The sequence below is a fragment of the Lytechinus variegatus genome, chromosome 2 (genome assembly GCF_018143015.1).
Source record: "Lytechinus variegatus isolate NC3 chromosome 2, Lvar_3.0, whole genome shotgun sequence".
Lineage (NCBI taxonomy): Eukaryota > Metazoa > Echinodermata > Echinoidea > Temnopleuroida > Toxopneustidae > Lytechinus > Lytechinus variegatus.
Window position 1 is genome coordinate 16,630,179 of NC_054741.1, and position 16,810 is coordinate 16,646,988.

The following is a 16,810-nucleotide window of genomic DNA, read 5'->3' on the forward strand; positions in this document are numbered from 1 at the left end:
AGCAACTTCTTTGCTCTAACAAAAAGCCCCGGGGGGGGGGGGGGGGCACTTACATTGAGGAGTGGATACCATGCGCGACCAAAAAAACACGTAAAAAAGGATGTCTTTTCACGATAGGGCATGTTACGTACGTAACGTGATAAGGGTGTCAAAACACAATAATGCTGAAAAAAGGGTATCTATTTCGATAGGAAAATTATGTGTTTAGGGTCGAATTTGCGGGGATGATAAAACAAAATTAAAATGTTTTATAAAGGATGTCCTTTTTGCCTCAACACTTCGTGTTTAGAGTCCGATTTGCACGAGGTGTAAAAGGTGGGGTCGTACTAAACAAAATAAGATAAAGCCGATGACTGAAGGACCCGTAACAATAAAACATTCCTGTACTTGTTCAGGGGTTCATTTCAGGGAAGATTTGCCAAGAGTATCGTTTTGTTTCCAATACTCGTTAAGGGTAGCTAGGGTTTCACACGCCAATACTTGTTAAGGGGTGCATTTTCAGAATATGGAAATTACGTGTTTAGGGTGCTTTTCGCGACCCCATGGTCGCGCATGGTATCCACTCGTGAATGGAAGTGGCCCCCCCCCCCCGGGCAAAAAGCACCAAATAATTTCAAGTGTATCTAAGAACCTTTATACTACTATGTTCCAGAGTTTTCCAAATATCAGTCTGGTTGTGCCCAAGTTGTCTTCTGGATTTCATACGATCAAAATGAGGAAAGATCTTGGTTACACAGACTTCCATTCACTTCTTCACATTTCCTGAGTGCCCAATTATGACTTTAATATTATTGTTATTATCATTATTGTTGCATCCTGTAAATGTGGTGGGCCCTATTAATCTAAAAAGGAAATATGACAATTTGAAGGAAAAAAAAGACTCAATAAACATTCTGTAAAACAAAGTTTAATAAATAGAGCTTTACTTTAAACAAATTAAAAATAGAAGTTCTTTCACTTCCAATGTAATCAGTCCTCTAGCTAGACCAATTTTAGTGGGGGTTGCTATTTTATGGCAAGATTTTGTTCAGGCTGAGTTAGTGGTCTTAAAGCCAGAAGTATAGGAACATCAATCTGACATTAGCAAATCTAAGATGTAAGAATGTTTACTGTAAATTATGCAAAAAAAAGATTAAAGATGAAAATGAACCCAAAGTGCAACTCCTCTTTGCAAGAAGTTGTGTTTGAAACACTTTTCATCTGAAATTAGTGGTGGACGGATGCAGTGTTTTTCATGAGTGGTGGTCAGAAATCTTCTGTGCCGGTTGGGCCGACCACTGCCCTCCACTGTAGCTATAACACTATAGAAAGCGCCTGGTATCCTCAGGCCAAAAGCACTATTCAAATCAAGCTATTATCATTTTTGTTATTAAAACAAATAACCCAAGAAAGGGTCACCAGTTGTGCGTAGAGTCAATCAGAACTTGGGAACAACTTTATGAAACACCCATCAGATGAATAGTGAACAAACGCTATGGGAATCAGAGAATTCAGTAGTCAAACAGGTCTGTTGCCTCCTAGCATCGGGTAGTGCCCCACACAAGGCCTATGGAAATTACAGAATCTGGTAGTCAACATGTTAACCCATTGCCTATGAGAATCAGATGTATTTGTACAAAAGCCTCAAGTTATCACAGAATTCAGCAGCAAACAGGTTAACCCATTGCCTACTGGAAGTGGCAGTCCCCGTATGAATCCCACAGGAATCACAGAACTCAGCAGTCAATGGGATTAAGTCTAATGTTCAATGACCTGCTAGCAAGTTTTGAGGCATTTGCCTTCTTTACATGTTTCTCTCGTAAGAATTAGGCGAACCAAAATATAGACATTGGTGATGAAGAAGACTAGTCCAGCTAACCAGATGAAGAGGAAGGTATCCATTCCCTCAAATTCAAGGTAATATGCTGGTAGGAGCCATAGAGCCTGTAGAAGAGAGAAGACAATTATCTCAATAGTTAAACACCAAGTAAAGATCATTCGAATCCTGTAGAAAACAGTTTAAAAAGTCTAGAAAAAATTTTGTCATGGAATGAGAACTGGAAAATATGAAAAAGATAAATAATGTAATAATAAAGTGGCATATTATTTTTGCAATGAATATAGAAGTATTATGTAACCCCTTACCTAGCTTTATACAGAAGTGTGGTCTAAAATTCTAGTTTAGACCAGGCCAGGGTTGAATCTTGGTTTAAATATCAGAAAAACATCCAGAATCACCTTCTTCTTTTTTTTTATTTGACACAGCAGAGAAAACACAAGACTAATTTAAATGAATAATTACAATGTAAAAAACAATGTAGAATTCACTACTTTATGGAATAAATGAATCAAATAATCAATACACATAAAAAAGATTTGATGCTCCTAACAACTGTCCTATGAAACTGTCAATAATACAAGATCACTGTTGCGATGAAATCCCATTTAACACATTTTAAGCCATTCAGGACATCTTACACTTTTTGGTTTTACTCGATAACTTTTCATGCAAAACCCTTAAAACCATGAAAAATGTGTCAAAAGAAATTAAAAATAATCTACACAGCTGAGCTTATACTTAATGCACCAGACTCATTTGTTCATTGGCGATTTTTTTGGGGTAAAGATTACCATTAAATCTCTCAATTCAAAATCACTCTTGCCTCATCAACCTATGTTTTCCAGTCTCCAAAAAGTCCTTAAAAATCAAACATTTATATTTCTGTCAATTCCTTGGAATTACTTTAAAAAATCAAATGTGTGAACTACTCTCACGTACTAGGAGACTGTAATTTCCAAGAAATATCTTGGAAATATAGCTAGCAAACTCTGGGGTTGGAAACTAGAGTGACATTTCCCCTTACCTGGGCTAGGAACCAAGCAGTAATCAGACCAAGTCCTTCCTTGATAGACATGATAGTGGCTGGCAAGATGACAGGTAATAGAGTCAGGTACCACAAAAAATACTGCAGAAAAAGAGAACAAATCATCATTAGTCGGTGAGAAAAATATCAATTCGCACATTCGGATATCAGAAATGCCACACAGGGGGTGTTGCTAGAAAATATCATAATTGGTCATTTTCAAACGTGAGTGACACGACAATCGGAGAGGTTTAAGGGCTCATATCTTCAAACTTTAAGGTTATGAATCAATCATGACTACTATATTATATACAATGTAGGACTGGCATGGGCCACTACGAGTTTGATTTGAATTCAACAATTCGTTTAGCAGATATGATTAAAAAATGGTGCGTGAGTGACACGACAAATTTTGGACATGGGTTTCTGACCACTAACACATATGGTTGGATTCGTGCCCAAGTAGTTGTCATGGAGTACTGTGAGTACCAGTAAATGGACATAAATAGTGTACCTATCTAACACATATGGTCGAAATCAATCAAGCCTTCTCTATGGAAAATGGTACCCTCCTATATACCGTGAGTGACACGACATCCAAAACGTGAGTGACACGACAAGTGCAAAAATACAACATTTATCTCAACATTGAAAGTATTTTTTGCATGATGTAGAAGAGTAAAATACCATTAACCAAAAAACAAGCTTAATTACATAACTGCTTTCTTTTAAGTTCATAATATGTCATCCTGATGTTTTATTCTTGGTTTATGGTCATATTTGCCCATCAACTCACATTCCCTATACCATACCACATTGTCACACTAGGGCTTCTACCACTCTCCTCTTTAGAGGAGGAGGAGGCACTTGAAGGAGGTGTTATGAGGTCTTGGCATTGACATCAACTCAAACATTCTTTTTGTGGCCTGATATCATTCAAAACTTTGACTCTTTCTCCCTATCTGTATATGAAAGTTTACAGGTTTATACAATTCAGCATCCACAACGGATGGAATAATTTTTCCTTGTAAGAAAGGTATTCTCAATAGTCACTCACATCATCTTGCATGGTCTGGTAGCCAATGATATCATGTATGACTCCCTTTTCTTGAAATATTGGATTACAATATTATCCTCCTTTAATATTTTTATAGGCATTGTCCAAATAGGACATGGCAGTTTAAATGTCTTTTTTGGTACCAAACCACAATCACGTTGCTGCACACTTCAGATGGACTATCAGCAAATCGCCTTGAGAAAATTGGAAATTCAACTCAACAAGCATAGGTTTTCTCCTGAACACTGCTTGTATGTGGACCCTCCCAAGGCAGTACATGTAGGCACTGTACCAAAATTCAGCTCTATGCTTTTTGCTGGAATTTGTAAGCGCCTTTTCATTGCTTCACCTGAAATGTTTGTTTTCTTGCAAATTTGTTTATTTCATGTCCTGGAATACAAGCTTTATGGCAAATGAAAAGGTTGATTTAATCAATCAGAAGGAAAAGAAAAATATTTTCTTTTCTGAATTTGAAAAAATGTTTGGTGTTCATGGTGATCTCTTATATCTCATGTACACTACTTTACCACTAAAATTTCTGCAAATTTCAAAAAAGGATCCGTGACTTTTCTAGCTGAGTATAACAAAGAAATAACTTTACTCAAAAGAAAGGTGAACTTTCTGCTTATTTCTGTAAATGGAGACAGAGAATGTTCGAGTAATACCTACGTGTAGGTATGACTTGAACCATCACCCTCACCAACCCTTTATGCATTGTAAATATGTCCATTGCTTAAGTATAGTGGTTTTCTCTTGATACATTCATAATTTTGGGTTGATTGATTATGTTGTTATATTCTTAATCACAGTACATTAACCAAAATATGAATTAGGATCCGAGTCTTCACACCAATGGAAAATTGTCAGGATTTTTTAAACCAAGGCAACCAAGGAGAGGAGAGAAAATAGATGAACTCAATGTCAAATTCAATATTTCCATAAAAAGGAGTAAAATTAGGAAGATGGAGGAAATTATTAGCCTGAAATAGGCCTAAATGATGTCAGGAACAACATTTTGACTGTATCCCTGGTAAAACGCTTCAAAAATTAATGGATGTCCTTTTTTATACACAATATAATACGTGAGTGACACGACATTTTGTGAGTGACACGACATTGTGAGTGACACGACACAACTTTGACAGTTAATTTTAGCTTTACCTTAACACATTGGACAAAGTTACTTCATATACAATAAGGTACAGATAAACTGTATTTGCTCCAGTACTGGGATAAATTAATTTTCAGAATACACAGCTCTAGAAAACTTTTTGCATTTAAAACGTGAGTGACACGACAACCAGTTTTGAAAACTTTGAAACCCAATTTTTTTCAGAAAAACACTTCACAGAATTTTTTTTTGCTTTTTAGGAGTTAGATACAATACACAGCTTGTATCTTGCCAACAAATGTGCTTCTAATACAAATTTTATATTGTGATAGGCAATATGTGAATTTTAATGCAAAAATCAACATTTTGTAACATTTAATTTCCCTTGCATAAAATTCACTGTATCTCAAGACATAATTAATAATTTTATGTAAATGAAATGGAAAAATATACTTTAAGATGTCTAGTTTCAAAAAACATTGAAGCCTAATGATTTCCAGCAAGTTTTAATTTTCACCCCCATGTCCACTTTTGTTTGAAAATGACCAATTGCAATCCATTATTCAAAATTTCTGTTGCTAGGTTACTGATGATATTTTTCAACTATTACTATAGGAAGATGACTTTTACTTCATGTTGCAAGAAGCAGACCTGCAATGAAGTGCAAATTTGCAATTAACTGCTGGACTTATGACTGATTTGAGACCAAAACTTGACTTGCTATTGATTGCAAGTTTCTTGCAATGCCCCATCCAGATTAATTTTTTTTAAAGCAGGATCTCATCAAGATTAACCTTATCATATGGTATTATACATATTTTATATATATAACAATGTGTTTTCTGTGAAACACATATGGCAGAAGAGAATCAAAATTCAAGTATACAATTCTTAATCATGCAAATATAAAAAATAAAATAAAAATAACTTGAAGGCATAATCTCAAAATGAATGATAAAATGATTTAGTAACGGTCTCCAGCCATGGGTAAAATTGTACGTTACTTGACAACAGCTTTATGAAACACCAATCGAGGGGGTAACTACCATGACAGCAGAGCTCAGCAGCCAATCTCAATCAAATTTTCCATGGTGGTTACAATAGTGGCAAAGATACCATAGTTGCAAGTCTTTATAAAGACTGTGCCATATTTATGAAACGGACCAATGCTAGATTAGCATTTCATGAAGTCTTCTTATTATAACAAATGAACTATTGATATACTACCAGCCAATAAAATTGCATGAGTTCAGGGGCCCGTTTCTCAACACCGTCATAAGTCTAACTTCTTGACTAAATCGGAGATAGTGAGCTACTTGTCCGCTAACCGTTTCACGAAGCCCTCTTTACCAAGATCGGGTACAACAACCTCACTAAATATTTATGACACCTCCGAGCCTGTCCTAACTTCTTTCTTAATGACGTAGTGGCATCATGTGGGTAGACTATGACATGCAAAATTGGTTAGAAATTTTAAAATTATAATCTTACGTAATCAATCATAGAGGTTGAAATTACATCACAAAACCTGTGGGATAATGCATTAAATGACAATTGTCATGCAAATAAACTATAAAAATTGTTAACGCCACAAATCCATTCATTTTGAAATAGAAAAATGATTTAATCGATAAAGATTCTACCACGTCAGGCCATCCATAACTCAACTTGTATATTTTTTTTATTTTCAGACCCCTGTTAAAAGTTGGATAAATTCTCAAATCTCAAATTTATGCATGCAATTTGTCAAATATCGTATGTTTCGGTATCAATGATTAAAAATATTTCATTAAACTATATTTTGATGACGATTGGAATCGTAAAAGATCGTATAATTACCATCATTTTACAAAGAAAACCGTTCTGGTTTACTTTCGTAAACTATTAAAATTGGATATCCCGGTGTACCCATCTCAAAGTCCACAAGTGACTTTATAGTCATGAAATGAATTATTCATAATTTGATTTTCTCTGCAATTGAATGCTCCAGTCTTCATGGTCTAAGTATGTGTGATGCATAATTCTTTTTGAAAATTATGCTATTTTGTGACTAAGGCTACGTCTCGTCTGCTCTTTTTACCGATAGTATCGATATCGAGGCATTCTAGTTAGGAAGACTTTCGAGAAACAGGTTTAGTTAGATGGGAACTAACTCGGTTGTTGGTGGATAAAGATATGACTAACTAGTCCAGTTGTTGAGAAACGGGCCCCAGTAGTTTTAAGCTGTTATTTTAATGTTATTGCAATGGGTCAAAGCTCCAGGTCTATTTTGTTTTCAGACCCATCGCCAGAAGGCAATCAATTCTACCTTTAATCAGAGACCCAATTCGATTTTGGTCGTAGCCAGGACGCAACACTGGCACAGGTCCGACAGTCCCAGACCAGTAAAAATTGCTCTCGGGCCAGTAGTTTTTCAGAAAGAGCCAGATTTACTGGTCTGACATGACCATACAAAATTTATCAAACTGATACAAATTATATTTTCTTGTCTTTTGTAAATTATAACAAGTGGAATGCCTCTGGCCGTCTCACCTGCATCACGCGGTTCAATATAGCAGCAGTGCTGACTTTGAATACTACTTTAACTCGCACAAGATGTTCAGTGATACATGGTTACTCTTATGTCCACTTTTTATGAACTAGACCAATAAACTTACAGAGATATGATGGTTATTCAACGAAAAACCCCAACATGGCCAAAGTTCATTGACCTTACATGACCTTTGACCTTGATCATGTGACCTGAAACTCGAACAGGATGTTCAGTGATACTTGATTACTCTTATATACAAGTTTCATGAATCAGATCCATAAACTTTCAAAGTTATGATGGTAATTCAACAGATACACCCAATTCGGCCAAAGTTCATTGACCTTTGACCTTGGTCATGTGACCTGAAACGCGCACAGAATGTTCAGTGATACTTGATTACTATAATGTCCAAGTTTAATGAACTAGACCAATAAACTTAAAGAGATATGATGGTTATTCAACAAAAAACCCCAACATGGCCAAAGTTCATTGACCTTAAATGACCTTTGACCTTAATCATGAGACCTGAAACTTGCACAAAATTTTCAGTGATGCTTGATTACTATTATGTCCAAGTTTCATGAATCAGATCCATAAACTTTCAAAGTTATAATGGGAATTCAACAGATATCCCCAATTCGGCCAAAGTTCATTGACCCTAAATGACCTTTGACCTTGGTCATGTGACGTGAAACTCATGCAGGATGTTCAGTGATACTTGATTAACCTTATGTCCAAGTTTCATGAACTAGGTCCATATATTTTCTAAGTTATGATGACATTTCAAAAACTTAACCTCAGGTTAAGATTTCGATGTTGATTCCTCCAACAAGTTCATTGACCCTAAATGACCTTTGACCTTGGTCATGTGACATGAAACTCTAATAGGATGTTCAGTAATACTTGATTAACCTTATGGCCAAGTTTTATTAACTAGGTCCATATACTTTCTAAGTTATGACGTCATTTCAAAAACTTAACCTCAGGTAAAGATTTGATGTTGACGCCGCCGCCGTCGGAAAAGCGGCGCCTATAGTCTCACTTTGCTTCGCAGGTGAGACAAAAATGACTCCCCAAAATTGAGAAATGGCTCTCATGAATTATACTTTGGGGGCGATTAATGTCAGCAAAATAAACTCGAAGTATCCTTTTATATTTTTCTTTATTTTGGGGGACAAGTAAACTTTATGTTCGGACCAGTAAAAAATTGAAAAATTGGGGATCTACTGGTCTGACATGAACAGGTTGGACCAGTAGAAAAAAAGGTTTAGTTTGGAGCCCTGCCATAGCCCTGATTATTCATTGGCTTACAAACCTGAGATGTACAGACTTTATTGAAGGTCACAAAGACAAAGGTATGAGCAAAACAGCAGAAGGTGATGTCTCTGTAGTATATGAGTGAGAATGCTACTAGGAGAATGACCTGAGGAACAAAGACCAGGAGACCTATAAGGAAAGATGAAGGCCACTCTGAAGTTAGGTAGAGCATGTAGAAAAATGGGGAGAAGTTGTGTCTGACATCCCGCCTGGTTACGTGATAGAAGTAGGCCTCTGATAGAAAGTCGTCACCATACCTGTGAAGATACGATTGAATCACAAGTAATGTAACTGCAACAATCTTGATAGTTCAGAATAAGGTGCATGAAATTAAGAAATCATTATCCCCCAATATAATACCGTATATTTGCAAAAAATCTGGAGTAAAAGCAAGATCTACTACAACCTCGATATACCCAGCATAGCTCTTTGTGATACATAGGCCTACATTTTGTTGACAGGCAGCCATATCAAAATGATATCAAAGAATTTTCCAATGAAAATGGAGTGGTACGCAGGTACGGTATATACATGTAGTTCTGATTCATATTAATTTTCCTCTAAAGAAGGCTATTTGTACTGTACTTAATCCGATAATGTAATGATCATTTCCATGGGCAAGATTTTCCAATCCTTAACATATTTTGAGGATGAAACCATCAAATTTCTATACAAAAAATAATTTTAAAATAAATCCATATGTACTGGTACATGTAGGCCCAAAAGGATAATACAACAATCCATAGAACCAGTATGATGCTATCAGTTAGAATGAAGAGAAGCCAACTACACAGAATCACTTACTATTTTGTCATTGGCCAAATAATAAAGTAAAAATAAGTGAAATGCCTTGCAGGTTGTATTTTCTCTAACATGTTGTGCAATAAATTGGCTCCCCAAATGGAAAAATAAACTTAAAACGATACACAATTATACCTGATAGTAAGACACTTACATCTGATACATAACAGCAGTCACAGCAACAAATGATGCAATGAATACAGCTACAAGCTCTATCCTCTCTTTTGTTGGACAGAACATATCCAAAAATTTCTCCTGGATGTTATTCCATTTTGTCCGCAATTTACGCTGGATCAATCTCTTCTCCGGTAACTTGACACAGAAGTATATTGGCAAACAATAAGTCAATGGGTAAATTTTAAAATGGACAGCCACAGCCAGGAAGAGAGCGCAGAGCTTAGTTTGTCGTTTCAAGAGACATCGTAGGACTAGCAGAACAAGTACAGCCATGATGGATTCAGCATTGCCACGGCTGGACACTGCGGCGGTGAGTGGGTTGAACAGCCACAGGAGGGCCCCCTTTGTTGCCGTGGAGACACTATAGGACTGGATCCGAATGATGTCATAGATTAGAATGCCCGCCACAATGTCAAAGACGCAGAAAAGAAGTTTTCCAAACAGCGGTGAGAGCCAGATATTTGGTGTCAACATGAACGCTAAGATCGGTGTGTATCTATAGGTTGCTCGTTCGTATGGCGACTGACCCTGATGAAAAAAATATAACTAAATAGGGGAAAAACCTTGATAATGAAATACAGATTACATGTTAGTTCACAAGAAGTAAATGTGTGAATGTAGAATTCAATGTTTCTTTTTTTTGGGGGGATGTTTGTTTTTTGCTTGTTTGTTTTCTAGAGTGTCTTAGACCTAATAAAAAGTACAAGAGGCTGAAGTAGAGCTTCCATTCATTCACATAGACTAAATAAATAATTCAATGAATGGTTGGTAATCAATCAAAAATATTATCCATTCACAAAGAGCTAATGGCAAGGGTCTCGGCTACCCCTCAGGTAGCCCCAGGGACGTCAATGCAGTGGCCCCTCACTCAGGTAGAACATCAACAAGTATCAATCACTTCAACAAAGCTACAAATTTTGGGGAGGACAGACACAGGGAGTTGCATGACCTCTCATCCTTTATACAAGGTTTTCACATAACCTGATCCACCCAATAACAAAATTTACACATCAACATTATCTATACTGTTGAGTCAGCAAAGTACCGTACCTGGATTGACACATTATACTAACTTTTGGCCCTATTTCATTTCACATTTTTCTAGGTTTGTATAAATCCATATCCTTTCTTACATTAAAGAAAACCAAAATACAAAAGAAGAGAATCCATCTTATCAGAAAAATTAAAATGAGAGGAGCAATCTATGGAAGTTTCAAAACCCTTGTCAAAGTTTTGATGGGGATCCTCACAGGCAAACATGCTTCAAATTTGTCCACAAATTTTCATATTTTCCCCTTTAACTTACATTTTTCATATTATCTCCTCCTGACATTGACATGTAAATGTGGTGTGAATTATATTTTCCGATGACATGTTATGCTCAGGAGGTAAGATGCAATTTGAAAGATAGTGGAATATCTTAAAATTTGTGTGCCAAACAAATGGAGAGTTGTCCACATAATCTGCAATTCTGAAGCATGGTGGCCAATCTGAGGATCCTCATAGAAAGTACAAGACTTTTTAAACGTCCATAACTTGCTTATTTCATAACCGATTTTAATTAAATTTGTTTAAAATTGTTCCTCATATTTTACTCTTTCTATTAAGATTACTTCTCTTTGTGAGTTTTTTGGTATCCTATAATTCCAAGTTGTTCCCCAAAGGGCAACTCTAAAAAAAAATAGATAAAAAGTTAAAACTCATAGATTTTTCCTTGCATTTTGTTTTAATACCTACACATTTATCCAAAGTATGGAAAGGTTCCCAAAGCCTGTGCATTCCCCTTTGTCTGAGCAAAGGCGATTCTAGTAGACACACAACTACAAACTTTACACCTGCAAGGCTGCAATACATATAAATCTGAGTTAAAATTGTAAAAAAATATGAATTTCAGGCAGTTCACGTGATGGCCTAAATATGCAGCCTTTCTTATCAAAATATCAAAAACATGATGAAGCACCATTTTTTTTGTTCAATCTGAAAATGACTTGCTGAGGGGTTTTTTTTCAAGAAAATCATATAGGCCTATTTCTCTCAAATATTAATGAGATTTTTGGCACCCTCGTTCATTAGATTATAATTTATAAGAAACATTATCAACTGAAAATTTTTGTGAAATGAAAAGAAATTTATGTTAAATCTTGACTTCAATTCAATTTTTATGTGTGCACACACACATGGCCCCTTCTTTATTCAGTTCAGTTTCATTTATTTCACATCTCTCAGCTCATAAAACATTGAAATAACAGATACAATATTTTATATTGTATTTTTTTAATCAAATAATAACAGATACATTAATTTAATATAAGTATACACAACAAAAAATAATAATAAAGAGTAATCAATCAATCATTAGGTCAATTTCATCATTATTTGACAATAAGACTAATTTTTTTAGCAGAAAAAAGGCTAAGACAAATTTTTTTAGCAGAAAAAGGCAAAGCCAAGGCCAAGCCCAATATCACTCAGACCAGTTCACTCACCAAATGAAGACTAAGTAAGTCAAGAATTAGACATGTTAGATTAGATCTAACAAACCCTTTTTTATTTTCAGACTAACAAACAACTTTCATCATGTTCATACTTTCTGTAAGTAGATTTCTAAAGTAAAGAAGTAACAGTTGGATGATTTACCTGCATAACATAACTTGCAGCATCTGTGAAAACATGGTAATCAATGTCTGTGTATTTGACAACCATCAGCCTGTCTTGAATTTCTCCATAAAGAATGAGCAAAAGACGAACTAAAAATGCTATCAAAGAGCACGCTCCAATCGACATTTTAGTTTTTGTGAGCACTCCCAACATTCTGTGAAGGTATGGTACAGTGTAACTATACATTTTAGTGTATTTGGAACGAAGGGGAGGTGATATCATTGACTCTTCTTTCCAGCTGATACTGTTTGCATGCCGGCGGCTGGTATAGCGTGCTATCGGTACCACAATATCGGCCTCCCCTTGCGCGCCCCGCGAACCCAAGTTGCCTGTTCCGTAGCGCTAGCAGACAACGGCTGCTGATCTGCTGTAGAGCATTGTATGGCAAGCCAAAGAGACTTTTAAATGATATTATACTAATATTTCGCGTTGCCAAAATTGCAATTATTAAATACGATTTGATTGATTTTTTCACAGTCCAACCCGCATTATCTGAAATACATCCAGTTCATACCGGTAGAAGATATCGATCCCGGTGATGATTACCCAAATATTTATCAGAATTTTTAATTTTCTTCTTTTTGGCGTTCCACATTGAAACTAGTTTGTAATAACGATACAGTGGGCGTATTTCGTCAAATCGCTTTGAATCAACTTCGCTGACTTCACGTCGTCTGCAATATTTAGACTGATGTCTAGCAAAACGTTTTTTTCTGCATTCTCTGACTTCGATGCTTTCTTTTCACTTCCGAGAAAATCAGTGGCCACTTGCAGTAATCTGGATAGTTGTAGTAAAGAGCCATAAACTATGTTTATTTTCCTAAGAATGGCAATGGAATAGTTCAGAAATTTTGTGTTCATTTTTTTATTAAAGGTCAAGTCCACCTCAGAAAAATGTTGATTTGAATCAATAGAGAAAAATCAGACAAGCACAATGCTGAAAATTTCATCAAAATCGGATGTAAAATAAGAAAGTTATGACATTTCAAAGTTTCGCTTATTTTTAACAAAATAGTTAAATGAACGAGCCAGTTTCATTCAAATGAGAGAGTCGATGACACTCACTCACTATTTCTTTTGTTTTTTTATTGTTTGAATTAAACAATATTTCAATTTTTACGAATTTGATGATTAGAACCTCCTTGCCTGAAGCACAAAATATTAAAATTATTGAATTCCACATGTTCAGGGAGGAATTAAACTTTATTTCAAATGACAATGACAAGAAAATAAAAATATTTCATATAATAAAATACAAAAGAAATAGTGAGTGATGTCATCAGTTCCCTCATTTGCATACCGACTGAGATGTGCATATAACTGTTTTGTGAAATAAAGCGAAACTTTAAAATGTCATAACTTTCTTATTTTACATTCGATTTTGATGAAATTTTCAGTGTTATGCTAGTTTGATTTTCTCTATTTATTCAAATCAATATTTTATTGGGGTGGACTTGTCTTTAATGCTTTGATCCCAATCTCAGCAGTATCTAAGATGGAACTGGAAAGAAGTAATATAATTTATAAAATGATTATTCATTGCTGACCATGTTGTTACGCCCCCAGTAAAATAAAACTATATTTACAAAATCATTTTAATTTAGTTATGATTATATTTCCAACACCCTTTTCTTTAATTCTACTAGCCGACGAATCAGTGAATTTTTTTTAGAAATAAAATTTGGAAAATCATCAGGCCTACTTTTCGCCCCAAATTAAATTGGATTTAGAAAATATTAGCCAAAATTATAAGTTTTATATTATTTCTTCATGCTCTGGTCATGAATGCATCTCCCGTCTTAGAGGTTTGAAATCTGACATCATTCTGCCCCGAATAGTGTTTTGGAGTAGTTTTCATAAAATTTCAGGTCAATGTCTTTGTGTCAAGAAAAGTCATTATTAGGACCTAATAATTACTCTTCTTGACACAAAGACAATTTTATAACCTTGTGACAAAAAAATGCATTATTTTCACCCCCTTTTAAAAATTCTATTGGTTATGAATGCTTCAAAATCTAAGGAGTTGGATGGCCATTCTTATCAGCTATATAGAGGTGTGGATGGGGTAGATTTCATAAATAAGAAAAATACTAAAAGGGATGCTCCAGGCTGAAAGTATTTATAGCTTAATGAATAGAGTAGAATTCACTGAGCAAAATGCCAAAAATTTCATCAAAATCGGATAACAAATGACTAAGTTATTGAATTTTGAAGTTTAGCAATATTTTGTGAAAATAGTCGTCATGAATATTCATTAGGTGGGCTGATGATGTCACATCTCCACTTGTTCTTTTGTATTTTATTATATGAAATTAGGTTTATTGAATTTTTTCCTCCAAGAACTAGAAAAATTGAATTGACAACTTCCTTAGTGCATGAGATATTTATTGCTGCAACTTATTTCATTATAAGGGAGACGTATTATTCACACAAGTATGAAATAATGAAAAAAAAAATTTTATGTAATAACATAAGAAAAAGAAAGTGGAGATGTGACATCATCAGCACACCTAATGAATATTCATGACGACTGTTTTCACAAAATATTGATAAACTTTAAACTTCAATAACTTTATTATTTGTTATCCGATTTTGATGAAATTTTCGACATTTTGCTCAGTGAATTCAACTCTATGTATTAAGACATAAATATTTTCAGCCCGGACCATCCCTTTAAGTACCCATTGCCTACAGGACTCAGGTGATCCCAATGTCACCAATCATTTTTTTATCCATGTCTATAGGAGAAAACAAACCATTCAAACACACTTCATACAAAAACATTTGAAACAAAAGACAACATCTCTCATTTTATCAAATATGATTTTTATTTAGATTCTTTTTAAATGCAACAGCTATAAAATATATTGAGTTATTTCTCATAAATACATGAACAAGTGATGAAATGTAATCTAATTTCATGTATATGTACGCCTGCATATATCATTTACAAAGGCCATAGAGTAGCTTGATAATAATGTCTAGTCAATGTCTATTAACTCCCATTGACTGAATATTTAAAGTTTTAAACGCTATAATTTCATTTTGTATAAATATTTTTAATTCCAGGTAACAATATTTGTTTTTATATGCCCATTATTTTTATCATAATCTATGTTATGTATGCCCTGCTTGTTTTTTTTTAAACTTAGATATGTCCTGGGTATTCTTTCTTTTCTATGTTTGTATCTATTTCTTTGTTTTGAATAATTTGGATGTTAAATAGCATGAGTTACTACTACTACTACTAAATCTTTTTATATTTCTTGAGGCTTGATCTAACTGTATTGAGCTGCATGGTGTACATGCATCAAGTGTATCAAACCAATATTGAATGTTATCATGGCATTCCAAATTTCATTTTAATTAATTAGAATTTGTATGTTTGCTTATCTTTCCCAAAAGGCAAATCTTTGAAAGCTTTGCCCTTCTTTTGGGCATTTCTGATTACTTTTGTGTATGTATATGTTTGACTTGTGTTTTTGACTGGAAAATAAATGAATTGTATTGATTTATACCTCTACAGTGACCAGTATTATGAGTTTCATGAAAATTTCATGAGAATTAAAAAGTTATTAAAGCTATATCTCATAAAATATCCTAGGAATGAATGTTAATTGGGCTGAATGCATGAAAATAAACAATTACCTTTGCTAACTTCACTTGCCCTAACATCTGGGGCCCGCAACACAAAACTTAGCAATAATTGATTCCATTGACTACAATGTACAATCAATCATAAAAATCAAGCGTACGATCAATTGCTAACTTTGTGTTATGGAACCCTGGTTTTGCTTGTACCAGTGTGAGTGCTATTTGTAAAAGTTAAGTTCCCCCAATTATCACTAAATTCTTTTTTTTAATAAATATAAATCGGCAGTTATATAGCACTTAATACACTGGAATGACATCTAATTACATATATCCTATTACCCTGGTCATCAGATGCACTTTCCCCACTCCCTGGGGGAAGCATTTCAACAAGAGTTTCAAAACCCAATTACGAGGCAGGCTACATAGACTTTCACATCTTACTCATGCTTATTTAACATGGCATGCAAGAGGTCAAACTGAAGCAAAAGTGAAATAGATGCTCTTTTTAAAAGGTCCTTTCCTTGACTACAGATAGCATATCAAATAGTGTAACTCTTAACATACCAGTGTTGCCAATTTAGACCGAATAGCAGTGATACAAGTAAATCCTGTAATGATGCAATTAATCTGGCATGTTAATTCCACCAAGAGTGCTTGTCACCATTCCAATTCATTACTATTAATGCATGTGCACCATAACATTTACAGTGTGAAGGACA

At 34.7% G+C, this 16,810-nt stretch overlaps 1 protein-coding gene across 1 annotated transcript; it reads right to left on the minus strand.

Annotated features, from left to right (window-relative positions):
- Positions 1–892: 892 nt before the first annotated feature.
- Positions 893–12,849, minus strand: LOC121407448 (GPI mannosyltransferase 1-like). The gene is made up of 5 exons (XM_041598519.1): positions 12,477–12,849; positions 9,817–10,367; positions 8,860–9,118; positions 2,844–2,945; positions 893–1,923 (listed from the first exon to the last, which is right to left on the minus strand). Exons 1-5 carry the CDS (start codon positions 12,717–12,719, stop codon positions 1,756–1,758), a joined length of 1,323 nt encoding a protein of 440 aa, XP_041454453.1. The 5' UTR covers positions 12,720–12,849; the 3' UTR covers positions 893–1,755.
- Between the last annotated feature and the right edge of the window lie 3,961 nt (positions 12,850–16,810).

Coding starts and splice junctions, on each gene's coding strand:
- LOC121407448 (XM_041598519.1), bottom strand. CDS start 12,719: ATGATATCACCTCCCCTTCGTTCCAAATACACTAAAATGTATAGTTAC. Junction 9,119..9,816: donor ACTGCTGTTATGTATCAGAT/GTAAGTGTCTTA, acceptor GTATCTTCACAG/GTATGGTGACGACTTTCTAT. Junction 2,946..8,859: donor ATAAAGTCTGTACATCTCAG/GTTTGTAAGCCA, acceptor CTTTTTCTGCAG/TATTTTTTGTGGTACCTGAC.